The following is a 22,982-nucleotide window of genomic DNA, read 5'->3' as shown; positions in this document are numbered from 1 at the left end:
TTCCCTGATGATGAGTGATGTGGAGCATCTTTCCATGTGCCTGTGGGTTATCTGTATTTCTTCTTTGAAAAAAGATCTGTTCAGGTCCTCCACCCATTTTTTAATTGGGTTATTTGTTTTTTTGGTGTTGAGTCACATGAGTGATTTATATATTTTGGGTGAAAACCCCTCACTGGATAAATAATTTATGAATATATTCTACCAGGTTGCCTTTTTGTTTTGGTTGTAGGTTGCCTTTTTGTTTTGCTGATGCTGCCTTTGCTATACAGAATATTTTTAATTTGATGGAATCCCACTTTGCTTAGGTTTCCCTTGCCCAAAGAGATGTGTCCAGGAAAAAATAGCTCATGCTTATGTACAAGAGATTTTTCAGTATTTTTTCTTCTAAGAGTTTGATGTTCCATGTCTTACAGTTAGGTCTTTGATCCATTTCAAGTTTACTTTTGTGTATGGAATTAGACAGTCATCCAGTTTCATTCTTTTACATGTAGTTGTCCAGTTTTCCCAACATTGGTTAATGAAAAGGCTGTCTTTCCCCACTGTATATTCATGGCCCCTTTATCATATATTAATTGACCATATATGTGTGGATTTATATCTGGGCTCTCTATTCTTTGATCTATGGGTCTGTTCTTGGGCCAGTATCATAGTGTTTTGATTACTATAGCTTTGTCATATAGCTTAAGGTCAGAGAACATAATAACCCAGCTTTGTTGTTCTTTCTCAGGATTGCTTTGGATATTTGGGGTCTTTTGAGGTTCCATATGAATTTTAGGATACTTTGCTCTAGTTCATTGAAAAAATGCTGTTGGTATTTTAATAGGTATTGCACTGAATCTGTAAACTCCTTTGGGCATGATGGCCATTTTGACAATATTAATTCTTCCTACCCATTAGCATGAGATTCATTTCCATTTATTTGTGTCTTCTTTAATTTCTCTTATGAGTGTCTTACAGTTTTCAGAGTATAGGTCTATCTTGGTTAAGTTTATTCCTAAGTATCTTATTCTTTTGGATGCAATTGTGAATGGAATTGCTTTCCTGATTTTTCTTTCTGCTGCCTCATTGTTAGTGTATAGGAATGCAACAGATTTCTGTGTATTAATTTTTTACCCTATAACTTTGCTGAATCCAGTTATTAGTTCTAATAGTTTTTTGAGGGAATGTTCAGGTTTTTCTATGTATAATATCATGTCATCTACAAATAGAGACAGTCTTACTTCTTCCTTTCCAATTTGGATGCCTTTTATCTCTTTGTCTTGGCTGATTGCCATGGCTAGGACCTCTAGTGCTCTGTTGAATAAAATCAATGAGTGGACATCCCTGTCTTGTTCCTCATCTTGGAGGAAAAGCTTTCAGTATTTCACCACTGAGTATGATGTTAGCTGTGGGTTTTTTATATATGGCCTGTATTATGTTGAAATATATACCCTCTATACCCATTTTCTTGAGAGTTTTCATCATGAATGGATGTTGAATTTTGTCAAATGCTTTTTCAGCATCTACTGAAATGATTATTTTATCTTCTTTCTGTTAATGTGGTATATGACTATGATGTACAAATATTGTACCATCCATGCATCTCTGGAATACATCCCACTTGGTCATGATGGGTGATTATTTTGATGTATTTTTAAATTTGGTTTGCTAATACTTTATTGAGGGTTTTTGCATCTATGTTCATTGGGATATTGGCCTAAAATTTCCTTTTTTTGTACTGTCTCTGATTTTGGTCTAAAAATGATGATGGCTTCATAGAATGTGTTTGGAAGTATTCCCTACTGTTCTACTTTTTATATACTTTAAGAAAAAATAGCATTAGCTCTTCTTTAACTGTGAAGCTATCTGATACTGGAACTTTTGTTTTTTGGGAGTTTTCTTATTACAATTCAACTTTGTTGCTGTTAATTGGTCTGCTCAGATGTTCTTCTTCTTGCTGGGCTAGTCTTGGAAGGTTTACATTTCTAGGAATTTGTCTAATCTTCTAGGTTGTCCCATTTATTAGCATATAATTTTTCATAAAATCCTCTAATAATTTGTATTCTGTGGTGTCAGCTGTAACTATTCCTTTTTCATTTCTTATTTTGTTTATTTGTGTCCTCTCTCTTTTCCTTTTTTCTTGATCAGTGTGTTTAGGAGTTTGTCCATTTTATTTTCTCAAAGAATAGGCTCTTGGTTTCATTGAATTTTTTCTATTCATTTTTTCTTCTGTAATTTATTTATTTCTGTTTTGATACTTATTATGTCCCTCCTTCTACATACTTTGGCTTTTTTTCTTTCTATAGTGTCTTTAATTGTGAGTTTAGAGTGCTTGTTTGGGATTGTCCTTGTTTCTTGAGGTAGGCCTGTATTGCTATGTACTTTCTTCTTAGAACCGCTTTTGTGGCTTCCCACAAATTTCAGATTGTTATATTTTTGTTTTCATTTGTCTCCATGTAGTGCTTGAATTGTTTTGATTTGTTCATTGATCCATTAATTGTTTAGAAGCAATGTTTAGCTTCCATGTGTTTGGGAGTTGTTTTTTTTCTATGTGTTAATTTATACTTTCACAATTTTGTGGTCTGAGAAGTTGCTTGACACAATTTCAATTTTTTTTAGTTTATTTAGGTTCTTTCTCTGGCCCACTATGGGATCTATTCTGAAGAATGTTCTATATACACTTGAGAAAAATGTGTATACTGCCACTTTTGTGTGGAATGTTCTGTAGATACGTTATGTCCACCTGATATACTGTGTTGTTCAATTCCTCTGTTTCCCTATTTATTTTCTGTCCAGTTGATCTGTCCATTGATGAAGTGGTGTGTTAAGGTCCCCTAAATAAGAATGACTTGCAGTCTATTTCCCCATTTTATTCAGTATTTGTTTACTTGTTTAGGTTCTCCTGTGTTGGGTTCATAAATGTTTACAATGATCATACCCTGTTGTTGGACTTTATCATTATGTAATGTCCTTCTTTGTCTCTTGTTACTTTTTCTGTTTTGAAATCTGTGTTTTCTGATATAAGTACTGCTAATCCTGTTTTTTTCTCCTTATTATTTGCATGAAATATTTTTCCACCCCTGCACTTTCAGTCTTTGTATATCTTTAGGTCTCCAATGAGTCTCTTGTAGGCACTATATATATGGGTATTGCTTCTTTACCTATTCAGTCAACCTATGTCTTTTGATTGGTGCTATTCAGTCCACTTATACTTAATGTAATTATTGATAGGTATGTACTTATTCCTATTTTATTTATTGTTTTCTGCTTTTTGTACTTCCTTTCAATCCTTTCTTCCACTCTTGCACTCTTCTATTGTTATTTGATGGTGTTCTTTAGTGTTGCGATAGGATTTTTCTTTAATTTTGTATATTATAGGTTTTAGGTTTGTGGCTACCATAAGGTCCTTTTCTAATTATAGTCTATATTAAGTTGATGATCTCTGTTTCAGAAACAATCTAAAAGTATTTCTTTTTTCTTCTTCTTTCTCTACATTTTATGTATTAGATGTCATAATCTGCATTTTTTTGTGTATACCTTGACTGATTTTGTGTATAGTTCATTTTACTACTTTTGTTTCATTTTTAAATTTCGTACTTCCTTCCTAAGTAATTGCTCTACTACATTTACTGTAGGTTTATTTTCACAGGTGAAAACTATTGAGACTTCAGAAAATTTCCATGTACAGGAGTTTCTTTAACATATCCTGTAATGCCAGGAAATTTAGTCATGGTAAATTTAGAATGGCAGTCCCTTCAACCTTTGTTTATCTGGGAAATGTTTGATCTCTCCTTCAAATTTGTATGATATCTTGCTGGCTTGGTTGATTATTCTTTGTTGAAGTTTTTCTCTTTCAATATATTAAATATTTCATGTCACTCCCTTCTGGCCTGTAAAGTCTCTGCTGAGAATTCTGTTGATAGCCTGACAGGGTTTCCCTTATTTTTTTCTCTCTGGCTGTTTTCAATAACCTCTCCTTATTCTTAATATCTGTCATTTTTATTATTCATGTCCTGGTTTTGTCCTCCTGTGGTTCCTCTTGTTAGGGGCTCTCTGTGTTTCTATGACCTGAGTGTCTATTTCCTTCCCCAGAATGGTGAAGTTTTCAGCAATTATTTCTTCAAAGAGACTTTCTACCCCATTTTCTCTCTCTTCTCCCTCTGGTATCCCTGTTATGTGAATGTTATCATTTAGAGTTTTCCCACAGTTTTCTTAGCATCCTCTCATTTCTAGATATTTTTTTTCTCCCTATTCCTCAGCTTTGTTGTATTCCTGTTCTCTTGCTTCCATTTCATTGATGGTCCCCTCTACGTCTAGCAATTTATTTATTCATTCCCTCCATTGTATATTTCTCTTCAGTTACTGTATTCTTCAGCTCTGAGGGGCTCTTTTTCAACTCTTCTACCTCTTTGTTGAAGTCCTCCCTGAAACTGTGTATACTTTCCCACAGGAAACTTCTCCATAGATCAGTAAGCATATTTATGACTGTTACTTTGAAATCTTCATCAAGAAGATTGGTGATCTCTGTTTCATTTAGCCCTCTTTCCAAGGTCTTATCCTGTAGCTTTGTTTGGACGATATTCCTCTGCCTCCTCATTTTGCCAGGGTTTCTGTGTTTCTTAGATAGATTCAGCATGCCCCCTGGTCTATGGAGTGATGGCTTTATGAAGAAGGCATCCTGCGATGTCCAGAAGCCCCAGACTCTTTACTATCCAGTGTCTGGTTCTTCTTTGTGGTGAAGCCTCATTTGTTGGTGGGCTAAGGGTGGGGCCACCTCCTGTCTGTCTTCTGGCAGTGGTCTATCTCAGGCAGCTGCAGATGGCAGCTCACCTCAGATGGCCCTTGTGAGCCAAGCAGCTGTGGTGGGGATTCCCTCTGCCTTCCCTGCAGAGATGGTGGCATTGCTGGGCTAATAGGGTGAGTGAGGTCAGCGCCACAGATCTTTGATGGGAAAATGTTTACGGGGCATGTAGAGGCTGGCATGTGGGTGTACAGTGCCAGTTTGACCCTTGTGAAAGGAGAGAAGAGAGCATGGAGTTGGCTCCCACAGGCACCTCCCCAGGGGGGCTGACATAGGACCTAGAAAGCTGGGAAAGCCTCCCTCTGCTTACCAGGCTGGAAAGTCTGATGCTCCTGGGCCAAGCAGCTGGTCAGGGGGGGCAGACATGCAGGTAAGAACCTCAGGGTTGAGCTACCAATGAGGGGAATGAAGCTTTGGGGCACCAAGGAGAACCTGACTAGTTGGGCTGTGTGAGGACTGCAGATGTGTGATCCCTGGCTCTTTCTCCTGCAGAGGGAGCTCTGTTCAACCCTTGTTCCTCTCACACCCTTCCTGATGCTGGTAAGTCTTTAACTGATGCCTCTGTGTTGGGTCTCAGTGGGACCAATAGCATATGCTTGTCCTCCACAAGTGGCAGGAGTCTGTCTCCCAGAGTGCTCCAATTCTCCCTGGTGTCCAGCCCCATTAATCACCAAAGCTCAGTGCAATCTGTTTCCAGAGCAGATCTCCGGGGTCAGACGTGCAGAGTTTCTGAGTGCTTACCCTCTTCCTGCACTGTTCCTCTCCCTCCCACTTGTGAACTGTGATGAGGAAAGGGCTGGGGTTCTGACAGTGGCTCTGCCACTCTACCTTTCTCTATGTGGTGTCCTATTCTCACTAGGTATAGGTGGTCTGTACTGTAGTCTTCAGATCATTTTCAGAGTTAGCTGTATTTTCTGTAGTTGCTTCCTTGGTGTGTGTGTGTACAAGGAGGTTTCTGCCTCACCTTTCTACTCCACCATCTTTTTTTCCCCAAAATTCAATAAGAATGTTTTTAAAGAGAAATGCTATATTGTTTTAGTGGAGTACATGTGAATGGGTGTGTGTATAGGTTTGTGTGTCTTTGTGTTTGTCAGCATATGGTAAGTACAGGGTTGTTAAACTGTCTATTGAGATACTTACAGTGACATTGGATACATTACTGAATCATTTATGTCTCCTTGTAAAACAGAATCACCAATTTCAGAGTTGTTCCAGTTTACTTTGAGTTGAGAATATGTAAAACTTTTCATCATGATGATTGTTTTTAATGTATATTAATGTTCTTAAAATATTCTTAAAAATGTCACCTACAAGGAGTCAGTAGTCACATAAGTAGTTTCTTCTGATTAAACATGACAAAAGTAATAGCTTTGAAAACTTAAATTCCAAACTTCCCAATGTGTTTCTTTGAGCAAATGTCTACAGTTGAGCACTTCAAGAAACACATTTTTTCTAATTTGATATTATTCATACCCAAAATGAACATTGTTCATGTAACTTCTTCTAGGCAAAGTTTCCTTTGTTCAAACCCTAACTTTCTAAGGCAGTCTATTGAATTTAAATGCTCTCCAGATAATTGAAATGCTCTCCAGATAATTGCTCTCCAGAGATCCTATTGAATAAATAGCTACAGTTCTTCAATTTTTTTTTTTTAAAAACTGACTTGTAATTGGACTTTAATTGCTAGTTTTAGTTTATGGCCCTAAAGAAATGAATCTGACTGGCATCAGAACACTGAACACAAAGCCTTGTTAACATATATACTATAAATATTGTACAAAGTGGTTTCTTTCTGTATCAATGAAAGAGTAAAATTAATAAACTGAGCTCTTCTGAAAGCACTGAACAGTACAATTAAGTTAGAAACTTTAGCAAAAATAAGTTATAGTCATGACATATTTTTCTTTAAGCTGCACTTACCTTTTTTAGTTGAGGCAGCACCAGTCTCTTCTTTGGCTTGTTCAGTTTCTGCAAATTCAGATGTTAAAGGATGATTAATGAATATCAGAAATGCCAAGCCAATATCTTTTAGTATTGTAAGCCAGATAAGACTATAATTTCCTAAAAGATAAAGTGTCTGTGGCACTTGATTGCAAAGCAAGCAGCAGAGAAAGCCATGCTATAAAGTGTTTTTTTTTCCAACTAATGAACTTTTTAAAATAACTACAGAAACTCTCTTCCAAGATATGACTCTATAGTATTAAAATGTATTACCTATGTAAGCAGTGACCATAAAAGAAGGTGACTTTTTCCAAAAAATACCTGTAATACTAATTAATTCATGTATATTCAAATCTAAAATAATGTATGAGTTGTGGAGAGGACATGGAAAAAAATCTTTGTTTGCTTAGCCTTTAATTAAAGAGGGGGCAAAAAAGTATTTGACTTCAATTAGTTAACTTTACATTATAACATATTGGCCATAATATAAAAAATTTTATTTGAATATTGCTTGGAGAGAGAGAGAGAGAAGAAACAAAAAATAATTTAAAAAGCCCAATGACTTCTTGGAATTTCTCTGAGTGTCTAATTTGGAAGATAAGAAAGCCGCCCTTCAGACATGATCTGAAAGGCTGGGCCAAGCACAAAATATTGGACCTCACCTCAGGCTAACTAAAGTTGAGGTTTTCTCTAGGCCATAGGAAAATATGAAAAATAACAATGAACTGATGATTTTTTACAAATTGTTATTTACTTATTGTATGAATTTTTTAAATTTTTTCTGAGACTATCTTCCTTGGCCATCTGTCTTTTTATTTTTACTCATTAGTATGGATATATATCTCCCTCATTCTTATACACTTGGCAGCTGAGGCTCTGGGAACAACCCAGCAACAGGAGTCTCCATGCCTTTCCTGGTCCTCCTTGGGCCCTAGGCCTCGGGCTGTGAGAAAGATCAGATGTCAGCAGAAGTTCATGCCACACTCCAGGTTTTAATTCCACAATGTTAGGTACCACATGCTTCACAATTTAAGCCCAGAAAAGGAGCCATATGAATATCGTCTTCTCCAGGCTGTCTCAAGACCCGGAGCTCCAGGACTCAGCAGACCCCTGGCTGTCAGACACCGTCCAGGTGAAGATTTTACATGAGTGGTTCTCAAAACCTTAGCTGCATCAGTCAGGAAGTAGGACTGTTTAGATACGGAGCCCAGAGGGTTTGGTTCAGAGGTCTGGGGCATATCCCGGGGATCTGCATTTCTAATCGGTCCCCAGATGATGCTATTCTGCTGGTTCAGACCAAACTTCCCCCAAAAGACGATCAGGGGTAATCTGCCTCTGGTCTCCATACCCGTTTACCTCAGTTTCTACGAAGAATCTAGGCTTCCAGCAAAAAAGAGCCTGCAAGGCTTCATCTTTCTTTCAAAACAGACCCATCTCCAAAGTGCTCCCACTGGGTTGTCTCCCCATCACAGTGCATGCCCCTGTATCCTCAGCCTTTTCTCAGAACGTGTGCTTTGCTTCCTCTTGTAACCAAACCCTTGCTCCCTGAAGAGACTGCACTCCCTACATTCAGTCTGCTAAAATGGAAAATGCTGTTTTAGCAGTTTTCTACCCCTTACATACCAAAAGCCTGAACCTCTTTACTTCTCTTATCTTCTGTATTATTTCTCAAAGATTCTGAACTCCTCACTTCTTCCAAATCCTAGTTCTTTTAAAGTACACATTACCAGGTTGACAGGCTCTATCCCCCTTTTTTGTTGTCATTATCCAAACATGCCTTTGCCTCATCATTCAGTGAATGTCTTTGCCCATAGTGATCATCCCATCCTCTACCACTACTGTGAGATTTCATTAAGAACCCCTTTCAACCATGTTGTTCATTAGAATAAGCTGGGGAATTAAATTTTAAGTCAATGAGATTCAGATGTAGTAGGCCTGGCACATGCTACAGTCTTATAAGATTGAGATTCTGAGTAAATGAGTCTGGGATGATCAGTTCCTTTCCCCATTTGATACCAATACATCCATTTTTGCCCTGAATCATTTCTCCTTTTCCTGGTCAAGGCCTTTGTTCTTACAAGTATCACTTCTCTCTGCAACCTCATCAGTTTTCCACTTCAATGATGCTTTCACATCAGCTCAGAAATATATGTCACTCTTTGTAACCGCAGACAACTACATCCTTCATGTCTATGTGTCCCCCACTCACCCAAACTATCTCATCTCTCTGTGGTCCATCACAGCCTCCAGAGAGCTCTACACTTAATGTCAACACTTCTGTCTTCTCATTCTCTATTTTTTAAAACTTGCCTAATTACAAAATATATAACTTAGTGAAAGGAATAAAGGCATGTAACTTATGTGTACATTTTAATGAATAGCAATAAAAAATGTACATCTTTACCATATTGCTGGTCAGACATACATGTAGAATACATGATTGAAGTCTCATGGTCTTGAGGTATGAAGTGACATATGGCAGTGCTCCAGTCTTGAGGAGCACTGATCCTTCCAGTGTTCTTTGAACAAAAAGGGGGTGATGTGCTCAAGTACATTTGCTAAGTATCTACTACATTCCCTCTTGAAGATTCACCAAAGAGAGTGTTAAAAATAAGAAATGACCTAGAATCTAAAAATCTATTTGTTGCTCTTCTTCTGCTTGGAAATGACTAATCAGATTGTCAGCCCATATTTTATGTTTGGGGAGGCTGGCAAAGTGGACAGCAGGGAGCTGAATTGAGTGTGTTGAGATATTTTTGTAGGTACTAGGAGGAAAGAATGTCTGCTGATGCACAAATTATAAACCTAGATTTGACATCACTCCTTGGCCCAAGGAGCTCTTCCTCCAGCCACATAACTATATGTGGTGGTATAAGTGGCCTTCAGTAGTGCTACATCACTGAGCCTGAAAGGTGTTGCTTTGCTTCAATTTTTTTGATACCCTGAGAATCTTCACCCTGAATTGGTACAGTTCCCAATCTTGTCTGTATCCTCCAGTGATTTTCCTACAGGGATTTTGGTTTCCTCAAGACCTAGAGTGAACAGTTCCACACTACAAACTCAATGTATATTCTAGTTATTCCCTTTAATTAAGTGCTAATGACAAATTATCTTTTCCTTTTCCATGGACTTGCTCTAACTCTGTCAATCTTAGCCAGCTTTTAAAATTCAGTACCATGGGATTGTATCACATACTTATTTATATTAATTAAATTATACATCTCACCCTCTCATAATAAGTTTACTTAAAAACACAATAAGATACTATTTTACACACAACAGATTGGCCAAAACTGGGGGAAAATGAGCATTTTGGTGATGGTGATAATAAACAATAGAAACTATCACATACACTACTGGTGTTAATTCAAAATTTGAGGGAAAACGTGGTATTTATTTGGAAAAGTTAGACATAAACAAATGCTATGACCCATTTATTTCAATTCTGAGAAAATTCTGACTTTCACCGGTGGCCAAATTATGTTACCTAATGGTTTGAAGAAGTGATTAATCATAAGGAAAATTAAATCTGATGTGTTTAAGGAACTGAACAGACCACTTATCATTCTGCAAAATAGGAAACAAAAATACAAATTTCAAAAAGGGGTTATAATCTGAACAAGTTATCATTTACAAATGAAAATATCTGTATTAAGTTTAATAAGAATGAATTCACACAAAAGAGCAGGTTGAATAATTGCACATATTATTTCAACACAACAAATAATCATAGCAAGAAACATTTAGTGAACCAGGGTCAGAAATTAGCATTAGCATTAGCATTGCCAATAGCAGAAAACTTAAATAACTTACTGAAAGATGCTTTTAGTTTTTTAAGTTTTATTCAACATACTTGCTTTTACTTGTTTGTCACTTGGAGCTGTTAAGGACAAAAAATTATAAGGTCTAAATTAATTCTAAGTCTATTCATCTCTCTCTGAAATAGTTTTAAGGTTTTTAAAATTTTTTAAAAGACTGTATTAAAAACTTGAAAACTAAAAAATAAGTACATCTGAGAAATAAAATACAACACTGTGCTGCTTTCTTTGATATCATATAAATGTATGCCACAAACCATAGACATTTTTTACATGCATACACATTTCCCAACATAGAATACTCATTGATTTTGTTTTCCATTTTAAATTATGTAAGAATCTAATAGTTTTAATATGTAAGCCAATACTTTTTCCTTAAATTCTATAAAATGGTATGAAAATAATGCAGCAAATTAACAAATTACCCAATAGTTTCAATTTTAAAACCACAGTTAATTATTACAAAGTTGCTATACTGTAATCATAACCCAAAATGAATAGATAATGATTTCAACCAATTTAAGTTATTGTATGTTGTCAGGTTCAGTGTTAGACCATAATGTTTAGTCATTAAAACTCTTAAAACTGATTATACCTGTAGTCATTATGTATGTTTCTCCAGGTTTATGTTTCTAGGATGGATCCTCTATTTTAGCTTTCTGCTTTTGTGCATAAGTGAAAGTATGTATAATGGCCCACTTGGGAGAATGTTACCTTGAATGGGCTGTATTCTTTATGGTAGATGACACATTCCTTTCCAAAGGATAATATGAAATGGTGAAATGTGTGATCATTTCATCTTGTAATTCATTTGAAAGTCATTCATATTTAAAAATTTTTTTTAATGTGATTATTCTTTTTGCATCCAATTATCAGGTGCCTACTGTGTGCCTAGCATTATAATAGGCACTTTGGGAATAAAGATTTTAAAAAAAGCAAAACTATTTTATCCTTTAATTTCTGACTACTTAAAGTGTAAAAAAAGAAAAGGTAATATGGTTATAACAGTATATTAAGTGCCTTATAAAGAAAAAAAGGATGGTGCCATGGGAACTAGATGGAAAGAGAATAAATCGATATGGTTGTCTAAGGAAGCTGTACAAACTTAGAAGAATAACAAATGTGACTTTGAACTTTGTGCTTTGCTGTTATTCGTGGAAAGGATAAGAGTACAGTTGGGCTGTATTTGCATGGTAATTTACCTAATATTGAGTAATGTCATTTCCATTTAAATACAATAAAATGGAAGGGGCAACTAATGGACATACATGAGGGTACGACTGCTTACACACACACACAGATGCAGTGAATTCCCTTGAGTAGGTGTTTGCCAGGCAAAATCAACATAATGTTTTAAAATAAAGTCAATAAAAAAGTGTCAGAAGCCTGAATTTTTCATTTGCAACTAATAGGCAGGTTACATACTAGAATCCTTTAAGAAAACCATTTGGTATCTACACCAACTTAACTTTTAGTTTTGTTTGTATGTGTGTCTTTCTGACTTGTCTGATTCTCAACTCTATTTTCCCCCCAATAGATAATACATGTGGGCAAAAATCTACCTCGTCTCATTGCAACTCCCTGGAGTACTCAAGAAATGTCATTAGTAACATTCTGAATAAGGAGAGAATCTTTGCTGTAATTGAATATTTGCAATATTAGATGCATTTACAGAAAATGTTTTTTTTCTTGTTTTGGTTTTTTTTTTTACACTAAATGGTAAAGCAGTGCTTCTCAAACACTGGTCTGACAACTCCACTGGGCAGCTGCAGATTCCAATTCAGTAGATCCGGCCTGGGGCCAGAGATTATGCATTTCCAACAACCTCTCTGGGGATCCTGATGCTGCTGAGTCGTAGAACATATATTGAGTAGCATGAGTGTGAATATGCTTTGACTTCCATTTTCTAAAACTGCATTAGTGCTAACTCTACATCAAGAACTTGGAAAAAAGACTGTGAGATGGAAGGATTTCTAGTCCTTTCTTGTCAAACCCCTAACCACCTGTCTAAGGCTGTAGCATTAATAAACATTGGGCATAATGCAGAAAGAACCCTGCACTCCCGGTCTGACTCACCTGAATGGTCCTTTTTTGGTGACTTTGCTGCATCAAATAATAAAAGAAAAAACATCAATGTTCCATGCCATTCTATTGCAATTCAGTCCTCAATTGTAAATTAAATAATAATATGAAATTAAGAGAATAGAAGTAATTAAAAAGTTACCTGGTTCCACATGTTTTTCTTTCTTTTCCTGTTCTGAAACATATTATTATTATTTAAATTTTTATTATTATCATTATTATTCCAATTTTATGTCACAACTTGTTTTAACACCAAGAAACATACATGTGCTAATGCTATGTTGTAGGAACTAACAATAACATCCATGAAAAGACTATGATTGTATACTTAAAATAAATTTTTCCTTCTATTTCCCTTCAGAGTTCCTTTACAGAACAGCGTAAAAGTACTCTGAATAGTAGAGAAATTAAAAATGTTCATGGATAATAAACTAGAAAGATAAGGTCTATAAAGGATAGAAAAACTTTAAATTTGTTATCACATTCAATCAACATGAAATAAATTTGGGATAAAATTGAATATAAAGGATAATTATTGCAGCTGTCAAAATAATTCTCAGATGAAGATAAATTTCATACAGATTTGCTCTTCTAAGGTGAAATTGTCTTACGTTGAAGAGCTATTTGTTTAGCTAAGACAAAACCTTCGCTGAGGCTGATTTAAGGCACTAAAATAGGCTAAGAATTTTCTGGAGAAAGTACAACACACTTCCCTTGTTATAGGACAAATACTCCTTATAGAGATCTTTTTAGGTACTATTTCTTTTTAAGAACCCACTTTTGTCAATATTGTTTAAGATAAAGCATTACTCTAGCCTCATGATTAAGCTGACATTTATATTATGATAAGCACTTGTTTTATATGAAGTGCAAATACTAATTTTATATGAAGTGCTATTATCAACATTCCTATTCTTATTTATTTTGGTTGAAAAGCTTGTCAAATTAATTTAAAAGAAGATTTCAAGAAATGCTTTAACATAGACATTATAAACTGATTTTTCAAAGAAAAGGAACAGGGAGATTTTGTAAAGTTTCACTTAATGAGTTCATTTTGGAGACTAGATGTTTAGGATGAGAGAATTCTAAGAACTGTATTTTAGAAGCATAAAGTGTCATCAAGTCTTCTATGGTCCTTACATCAATCTCTCAAGTGCACTATTTTGTTTATTAGGCATGTAGCTGTGTAGGCATAATGAACAATGTATCCACTCCCAAGAAAGCATGCCAGCAGTGAAGCAAATAAAATGAATGACTTGACTGTTTAATGTCAAAAGGAAGACACTTAGGTCACTTCGCTAAACTTAAAGGCAAAAGTTAGCTAAAATTAACCCCAAAGTTGTCTGGAAAACTTGAATTAAATATATTGTTTAATTTATGCTGAACCAAAGCAGAAAGTTTTAAGAAATTTGTAAAATGATGATAATAAAGAAAAAATACTGAGAGTAGATTACGGTATGCATCTAAATCAAACATCAGCTATATGTGAGATTTCACAGTTTAAAAAAGAGCCTTCTAATTACATCAGAAAGCCATCATATAAGCAGAAAAATACCTGTAGTAATTTGAAACAGTATGCAGGAAAAGGCTGGCAAGAATATTTATTATATGGAATAATTCAGAAAGTAATTATTAAATAACCCCTAATAACTATAAGTTAATTTACCCATTATTCCATGGGACTGTCAAATTATGCACATCATTGATTTTTTTCTTTAGTTTTTTTTTTCACATTTTAACTTGAAAATATTTTGATCACAAGAATTTGTAAAAGTATGTGCAGGAAAGTCCCATGTATTCTTCATCTGGTTTCCCAACACTGACTTTTTTTAAAATTGAAGTAAAGGTAACTAGAAAAATAGAAGCAAAATAAGAATATAGGGTTGGAGAGTGAATGAAACCATCTTAAAGACAAAAAAATAAAACAAATTCAAAGATGCAATAATAATAATAAAAGCAAATCTAGATGATAAACCAGAGAAATAATTTAATTTGAAGATAATGAATAGATGTTTAGAGGAAAACTCTTTCTTTTTCCTATTACTGCCCAAGTCACCATCCATAAAACAGCCTAATGAGGGAAGGAGTTGGATGTAAATGAATGCCTGGGAAAGCACTTTTTAAAAAATTAAATATATCAGTTCCCTGAAGATTGTCAAGGATTTGCAGTGTGTCTGAGGCACAAACTTTTCAATTATGCAGACTGTGATAAATTGAGGACCATGAGGTTATACATATATGTATATGTGTGCATTGTGTGTATATATATATATATATGCATATATAGATATATATATGCATATATATATATGTAAATCATGTATATATGCACACATATTATATGATATCATTTGTCCAATCTTCAGATGTTCTCCTTTTTTCCTAGCACAGTGGTTTACAGAGTGGCTTCTGTATCAGCGTGCCAGATTCAACAACAGCTGTGTATGCACATAAATCTGGGACTTAAGGAACACATGCTTCTCTATAGATACGACTGCTCCCCCTGGCTGAGCTGCTCTATAATTTCACAATTCATTCCACATGACATTTTAGAACATTTTTATGACATAGAGTGTTGTCAGTGTCCTAACCTTTTGTAGGACCAAAACATACATAACATTTTTTTAAATTGGTGTGTATTTTAAAGCAGATGTGTTTAACATCACAGGGATCTTTAAAAACTCAGCATTTCTGGGAATGTGATGCCTTTTAATGGCTAATCAAACAGGTTTAAGTTGTGGGGTTTTTTTTTTGTTCTCATTTGTTCAATATATCCTAAATTCTTCAGAGAACATGTATTTGCAAAGACACAATTTCAAGAAATCAAGCTTTACTGAACCATTTGCAAACAGCTTTACTATTTTGTGTTAAAGCAACAGTGGATGCTGCCAAAGGGATGGATTCTAAGCAGTGCTGTTACACAAAGAGTATAGGGCAGAAATAATGTAATGGGCAAAATGTCATATATCAGGTGAACATAACAAAATATTTATGGATGACAAGAAGAAAGATAATGGAAAAGAGGTTATAAAATTAACGTGAAAAAGAGCCTCTATTCAGTCTTCTCTAAGAACTGAAAACAAACCAGATCACAGGGACTAAATTTCCACTAACATAGATGGTTTTGGTTAATAGAATGCAGTTGGGTTTTTGCTTACGAGGCTGTGGATAATATTATTAGGTGACTGCATGAATTTGAAACAGGACTTTAAGAATAACCACTATGTTTTTGAGTCCACTCTGCCCCTCAGGTCGTGTATTATCTCACTCTGACAAAAATATGAAGTAGAGTTCACATGCATAAATGAAGAAAAGGGTCATTGAAAATTGCAAATCTAACTAAATCAGCAGGTTAATAATAGTAGTAAACAGAAAATATATATACATAAGAACACTTTGCATGCAGTTCCTTACTTTTTCCCTTGAGTTGTTCTGTTGAAAGAAATATAAACAGAAAACAATTGCTAGAAAAAAATTTACTCAACCAACATAATTGATTAGCCACCCCTTCCTCCATTATCTCCCCTTAAATTTCACTGTGAGTGTTGTTCTGCAGTTGTAACTATTCTCATAATTTGAAGGGAAAACGTTGAGAATGAATTAACCTTGAATTATATTGTTTCACCACTTAAGATTATTTATACTTCACAGTCTTCTTGAGTACAGGTGAACACATAAACACATACAAACAAATACAGAAGCAACAGGTGTCCTTGCCAGATGAGTTATGATTCAAGACTTGAACAATTCAGTTCCTAGTTCATGCTGACGTAACCAAGATTAATTGAATTTATGCTTTCTAGTAAAATAAATACTGAACATGTGCAATTTCTTGTCAAGCAAACATTTCTTTGAAAACAATTATTGTGAAAGGTAAATAAATACAGTGTTTTTTTATTACTGTCAAATATTTCCCATAGTGATGTTATCAGAAAGAATTGACTCTCATTGTCTTCCCCAATCTCTCTCCACTATCCCATATATAGTTTTTCTTCTATGTTAATCTCTTAAGAAAAAATATTATTTGGGGTTCATTGAATGTAAGACAGAAAAAGGAAGTATCTCCAATACCTTCTGCAGGTGTTTTTATTTTCTTGAAATCTGAAAACACAAAGATAAATTATTGCTTAAGCAGAGATGATAAATAAAAATTGATTCGCTTACAATAAAATGTCTAAACACTTGAAACAATTTTCAACAAAATGGATTGTTTGCATGACATATTTCTAGAATATAGGGCTTAAACAGAAATTATTTTTTTTTGAGAGGATGAGTATTAAAGTAAGACAGCAAGTAAATAAGTCTTTAAAGAAGAAAAAATATGAAAAAAAGTACAAAGGAAAATATCCATATATAATTTGCGTAGAGATTATATTGTGACTATCAAAACTAATAACCTTTCAATAGAAAGTCAGACTGAGCAATCACGTCTGTTTCCATAAAGATGAGTTGGAACCCATGAATTTAATGTTCAGTTTCTTCATTTGTTCATTCTAAAGCCATCAGGTGAATCTCTTTAAATAATCAGTACATTTCCAATACATTCTATTATTCCTACTATAATGGGAAACTGATGTCAGTTCATAAGTTACTGATGAATTCATCATATATTTACTAGCTGCTATATATAATGTGCATTCAGTGGTCAACAGACATCTATTTTATTTTTAGTCTTTTGGGTGTTCAGCCTAAACTTGAGAAATTTATTATTTTCCAGTATTTAGACCATCTGACTGTTCCTACCACTTTAAAATAAAAACAAGAGGTTTTGCCTTCATTTAGTTTAGGATAGAGGCAACTTAAATTTTTGCTTAGAATATTTTATTTTGTATCTTCTGCATTTTTTACTCTATTCAATAACACAATTTTGAAATTCTCTGAATATTACTAAAATTATAATTATAATAATGAACTATTAATTGATATTTGCAAAAGGCAGACAGACTGTTTTCTGGCTGACAATTACATGGTTTAGAACCTAGAACAGTAGACATTCATTAACAGTTTGCAAGTTAATGGATCTGTGGGCCTTACAGTGATGTGATTGGTACCATGGCTTTACTTCCACAATGAAGTAATAGACCTAAAATGTTTGAATGACACTGAGTAAGAGTCTATTCACCAGAAGCAATTAGATGGTCAACTGAGTTGTTTTATGAAAAAATAACAAATGAAAGTTGGTGGGAGTAACAACCATTTTCCATGAAAGTGATAAAATGGAAACACATTTTAGGAATGCAATTTGGGAAAGAATCTAGAAAGTCATGGCAATGAGCAAGCTTTTTGATGCAATAATTCCACTTCTAGAAATCCAAAGAGAAAATACATAAAATTATTGTAAGCATATTTATAGGAAGATACTTTTTTCTCTTTTTTCATATAGGAAGATTTTTGTTTTTATATACTAAATAATGGGAATATTAAACAGTGCTCTCTGTTTTACATACTAAATATTTTTACGTACTAATGATGGGGATATTAAACAGTACTCTCTGAAAAGTAGGGGAACTATTAAGGAAATCATAACACTTCCACACAGCAGGAAAATACAGTTATTAAAATGAGGTTTTTGCAACTTCTTTCTGTATTTCTATTTTTTTCTGTAATAGGGCATGTTTCATGTATACAGGAAACAGAAACAAACCTGATTTTTAAAAATATAGGTGCTTAGAACAAAACATTTACTTAATTCTGTAAACATTTATAAAACACTATTATGTCCAGCATAGCACAGCAAAAATAAATTTCATACTAGATTTTCCTTAATATTCTGTCCTGCCAAAAAAACCCAATCTTTTTCTAATATTCATTTTCTCATCTGTAACTGTAACTGAGTAGGCTAAACTTGAAATCTAAAACATATGCTTTATAAGCAGTTTCTCATTCATTTCCTTCATGAGTAATTATCCTAATCAGATAAGAAATTCAAATATATAGAAAAACACTATATATAAAAATTTCATATAAGAACATGACCAATATCATCTTACACATATGTCTATTTATTAGTAATATGCATACATAGATTTTTATAGCACAAGAACTAAAAGTATGAAGTGGAGCATTCAATGGCCACTTGAGTTATTAGTATACTGAAATAGAATTCTGCCTGTCCAAAAGGTTATGTGATTCTCACTGAGCAGTCTTCTGAGCCTAGCATAGCCAATATGGAAAACACAGGAATACACCTCATGGTCATTCAGGAATACAACTGAAGATAAAGATTGAGAAGAATGGTGGAAGAGAGGATAAAATGTGGCACATTAGGAGATTATTTTCCACCCTCTGTTCTCTGCCTAGAGGCTGGCAGGGGCAAGTATGGAAAAGCTAAATATAAAGGGTGTATCTGTGGAATGTCTGTTGTTTTTAATAGTTTTCCTTCTCTCCAGTGGTATGAATTGATAATATAATACATTAGATATCAATCGTACTAAAATGGAAGAATAAAAATAAATATGAAGTCTAGGATCAAGCAAGCATAGAACTTACTGAGATAAAGTAAAATATTTCATGAAGTAGAAATGTAAAAAATAACAAACCATGATCTAACCAAGTACATTTTTTAAAAGTCCAATATATTTCCTGTAAGAACTGGGAGCTGTAGTGAAAGGTACTTAAATACCCTCATAAAATCATGTCTTTTGATTAGGTGTCAACAGAGCAGCAAACTTCTCCAAGTAAAATATCTAAGCAACCAAAAAAATCATAATGCTTGAAATTACAAAAGCTTACTCGGTGAATACACTTCCCTACAGACTATCTGCCAAATAATCTGAACAAGTCTTTTATTAGGAACACCGAGGCCCTCAGCAGCTGTGACTTAAAAGCTGATGTGTTTACAATCTGCTCAATTCATCAATCACCATCTTTAGCAATGCGTGGTAGTCCCCCCTTATCCACAGGGGATACTATCCAAGACCCCCAGTGGATGCCCAAAACCTTGGATAATACTGAACCCTGTATTTACTATAGTTTTTCCTATACACATACCCATGACAAAGTTGAAATTATACATTACGTACAGGAAGAGATTAACAATAACTCATAATAAAATAGAACAATAATATACTGTAATAAAGTTATGTGACTATGATGTCTCTCTCTCAAAATATCTTGCACTGCATTCATCCTTCTTATGATTATGTGAGATGATAAAATGCCTACATTAAGAAATGAAGTGAGGTCAGTGACTAGGAACGCTATGTAGCATTTAGTGACTGCTGAACCCTCTGAAGATTAGTCAGAGGGAGAATCATCTGTTTTCAGACTGTGGCTGGCTGCGGTAGCTGACACTGTGGAACACAAATCTTCCACTAAGATTTGGTTATGGTAAACAATAAATCTAATCTGGCTAGTTCTCAATGGAGCTGTATCCTTCAGAAGATAACCTGTATTGGAATACTCACAGGCTTTCCAGCCCCTAGGATTCATAAATATTTTCTTCCAAAATATTTAGAGATAACACTGTAAGCAGGATAATTATTTAGGCCAAATTCTCAAACTTTTTCATCTCAAAACTCCTTTAAGTTCTTAACAATTTTAAAGGACCCCCCAAATTTTTATCTATGTAGCTCTTTTAATGTTTATAATTTTAATAAAGCTGAAAAAATTTTGAAGTATATATTTATGTATTAAAAAATAATAAACCTGTTACATGTTAACATAAATAATATATTTTATATGACAAATACATTTTCCAGTACAAAAATAAAATGGTGATTTGTTTTACACTTTTGTGAATGCCTGGCTAAATGAGAAGACAGCTGGATTTGCCTATCTGCCTAAGAATTCAGTCTGTTGCAATATCACACACTATCATAGCCTCTGGAAAACTCCAGTGTATCCTCAAGGAAGGATGGGAGTGAAAAAGGTGAATGATAAGTTCATATATTATAAAAATAGTTTTGCCTTGCAGAACCACTGAAAGGTTCTCAGGGACCTCCCAGGTGACCTTGATTATATTTCAAGAACGTCAGATTTTGGAGATCATTTTGTTAGTTTGCATGAGACATTAGTAAGACCAATGTGAGGTCATGCATGGCAATGTAAGTTCGCAACTAAATGGGCAGCTTTTCTAATTATTTTAGGAAGGATTAAACAAGAGAGAGTTCAGCTAAATTAAAAATTCTGGAGGACTATATGTAGGGGCAAAGGAAAAACAGAAGCTGAAGCTTACTCCAGAATTTTAGTCTTGATGTCTGCAAGGAGACTGGGGTGATTACATAAGTAGAGAATAAGTATATTGCATAGAGAAAAATACAATTTGATTGGGATTTTGACTCTGGGAACTTCATGGGAAGTACAGGGGGATGTGTGTTAATAGATTACGAGGAAAGTGCCTGTAGGAAGGGAAAGAGTGGTATACAGAGTAAACTTTAGTAGAAAAAGCTTGTCAAAAATGATCTAAGTTGAATATTTATTCAAAAACACCACTCCACTTAGGCTAACATATGGTTAAAACTCTGATGTCAAAACTCCTAATAGAACAGTAAAATTGGTGGGCAAAACTCAATGGAGCCAAGGGTCACTCCTGTTAAGTTTTCTCAAAGAGATTTGATGAAACATGCAGGATTAAGATTATATTATGAAAAACACATCTTCAGAGTTTACTACTGCAAGAAGTCTTGCCCTGGTAAACAGATCATCTTTGATAGTGAGGAAATTGTTATGCACTTTTGTGTTTTATTTTAAAATTCACTAACAAAAGATCTCGAGAATTCTAAGTTCCCAAACCCCCCTGATTCTCTTTTTCTCCAAAGAAGTTGTCAACCATGAGTATCTTTGTACCATACTCCAAAAGACTGAATGTGAGTAGAAATGAACTTTGCACAAAACAAAGGGTTGAAAATCCAAACTGTATATGGTGATTTGTATTAAATGTTCAAAGAAACATGTGCTTCCTGCCTCTCCATATGGAAAAGATTTTTATGATCTTTATTGAGGTCATAGAAAATAAGAAACAAGACCCAAGAAACTTATGTCTATATTTCTCACTGCCCTGTTTAACAGGAGGTACAGAAAAGGAAGTAGGAACTCATGAAACATAAAATCAAATGACTGCCTAGAATATTTAGACAATAAACCTATTCTGTTACACATTGGGAAAAATGACAATTTTTCTAGATAGCTCTCTTTCTTAGTAGATCACTTTACTCTCCATTGATAAAGCTCTGTCCCAGCTCTCCAAACTTTTCCAAATATTGCTTACTGACTATGGACAATTTCTCAAGGAATGAACAATGAAATGAGGCATATAATCCAGGAAAAATAGAGCAAAAATCCTGGAAACATAGCAATGAAGGGGAAAAAAAAAAACAGATACAAAGCTAAAAGCTAAGCAACTGTAATTTGACTATTGTCCATATACTTAGAAGTCTAATATACTTTGGCTTTGATGCCAATGAAGGGGAAAAAACTGTTTATATCACTCCTTTACCGAAGTCAAGTGGAAAATCATTTTTAATTCCTAAAAAGGAATAGTGGGGGAAAGAGTAACATTTTTGAGGACTTATTGTCTATCAAAAACTGTGCCAGAAACTTCCTATCTCTTTTTTATTATAACATTTCTGTATACTAACCATAATATTAATCGTATAAATGATATAATTTCCAAAATACACTGAAAGACTTTGCTATGTATATATGGGGAATTAATACTGGTTTCAATATCTTGAAAATAAGCACTATGGTGTCTTAGTTGACTTTATTATGGTACTATGGTTTTTCTTTCTCTGAACAAATAATGACCAGCTAAAACAATTTTACTTTTTATATCTATTGACTCTTAGGTCTCTGTTTAACATAGGCAGAACGTGATTCACAAACTATCATGATTATGTGAAATTCTGACTAAATATAAAATATAACACTTACTATTTTTCTGAGGTTATATGAACACTAATTAGAATATAACTGTCATTTTCCAAGTAAGAAGTGATTGCTTAGATCCTCGTGCTAGTTTTACTGAGAGAATAAGCCTAGATTAATAAACTGGTGATATCTAGAGATGTTGTCTAAATGTTGTCAGGGTGCATTAGAAACATCTCTAAGTAAAATCACAGTGACTGAGACTAAATCCTCAGCTTGACTAGGCTTTAGATAGCTTTCTTCTTGGCTATAGGCCCCTTACCTCATTTCATTAAAGCATTTACTTTAGAAAACTTGCAATTATAAATACTTTCTCTGCCCCTTTGAAATACAAATCAACAACCAGACATCTTTCTAAAGACCTGTGAGGCATTCCTTTGAAAGGTAATCATCGAAGGAAATAGCTCCCCATATCCCAGTGTCTGTGAAAGGGTTGGGGGCCTAACTTCAGTAAGGAACCATTAGCAAAAACAAGACGGCCTGATCACGCTGGC

General features: G+C 34.4%; 1 protein-coding gene across 5 annotated transcripts in view; it reads right to left on the bottom strand.

Moving 5' to 3' along the window:
- TRDN (triadin) overlaps positions 1-22,982 on the bottom strand; it is a 377,090-nt gene that overhangs the window by 109,616 nt on the left and 244,492 nt on the right. For all 5 annotated transcript variants that reach the window (XM_057489292.1, XM_057489293.1, XM_057489294.1 and 2 more), the window contains exons 15-20: positions 16,693-16,722; positions 16,036-16,053; positions 12,764-12,796; positions 12,616-12,642; positions 10,575-10,601; positions 6,701-6,748 (exon numbers count right to left, since the gene is read on the bottom strand). In XM_057489292.1, the coding sequence (XP_057345275.1) occupies positions 6,701-6,748; positions 10,575-10,601; positions 12,616-12,642; positions 12,764-12,796; positions 16,036-16,053; positions 16,693-16,722 (183 nt within the window). The remainder of the gene's footprint in view (positions 1-6,700; positions 6,749-10,574; positions 10,602-12,615; positions 12,643-12,763; positions 12,797-16,035; positions 16,054-16,692; positions 16,723-22,982) is intronic.

Source organism: Manis pentadactyla, chromosome 12, assembly GCF_030020395.1.
Source record: "Manis pentadactyla isolate mManPen7 chromosome 12, mManPen7.hap1, whole genome shotgun sequence".
In the NCBI taxonomy this organism is placed as follows: Eukaryota; Metazoa; Chordata; class Mammalia; order Pholidota; family Manidae; genus Manis; species Manis pentadactyla.
Note: the sequence above shows the minus strand (reverse complement) of the source record. Positions and strands in the feature narration are given on the sequence as shown.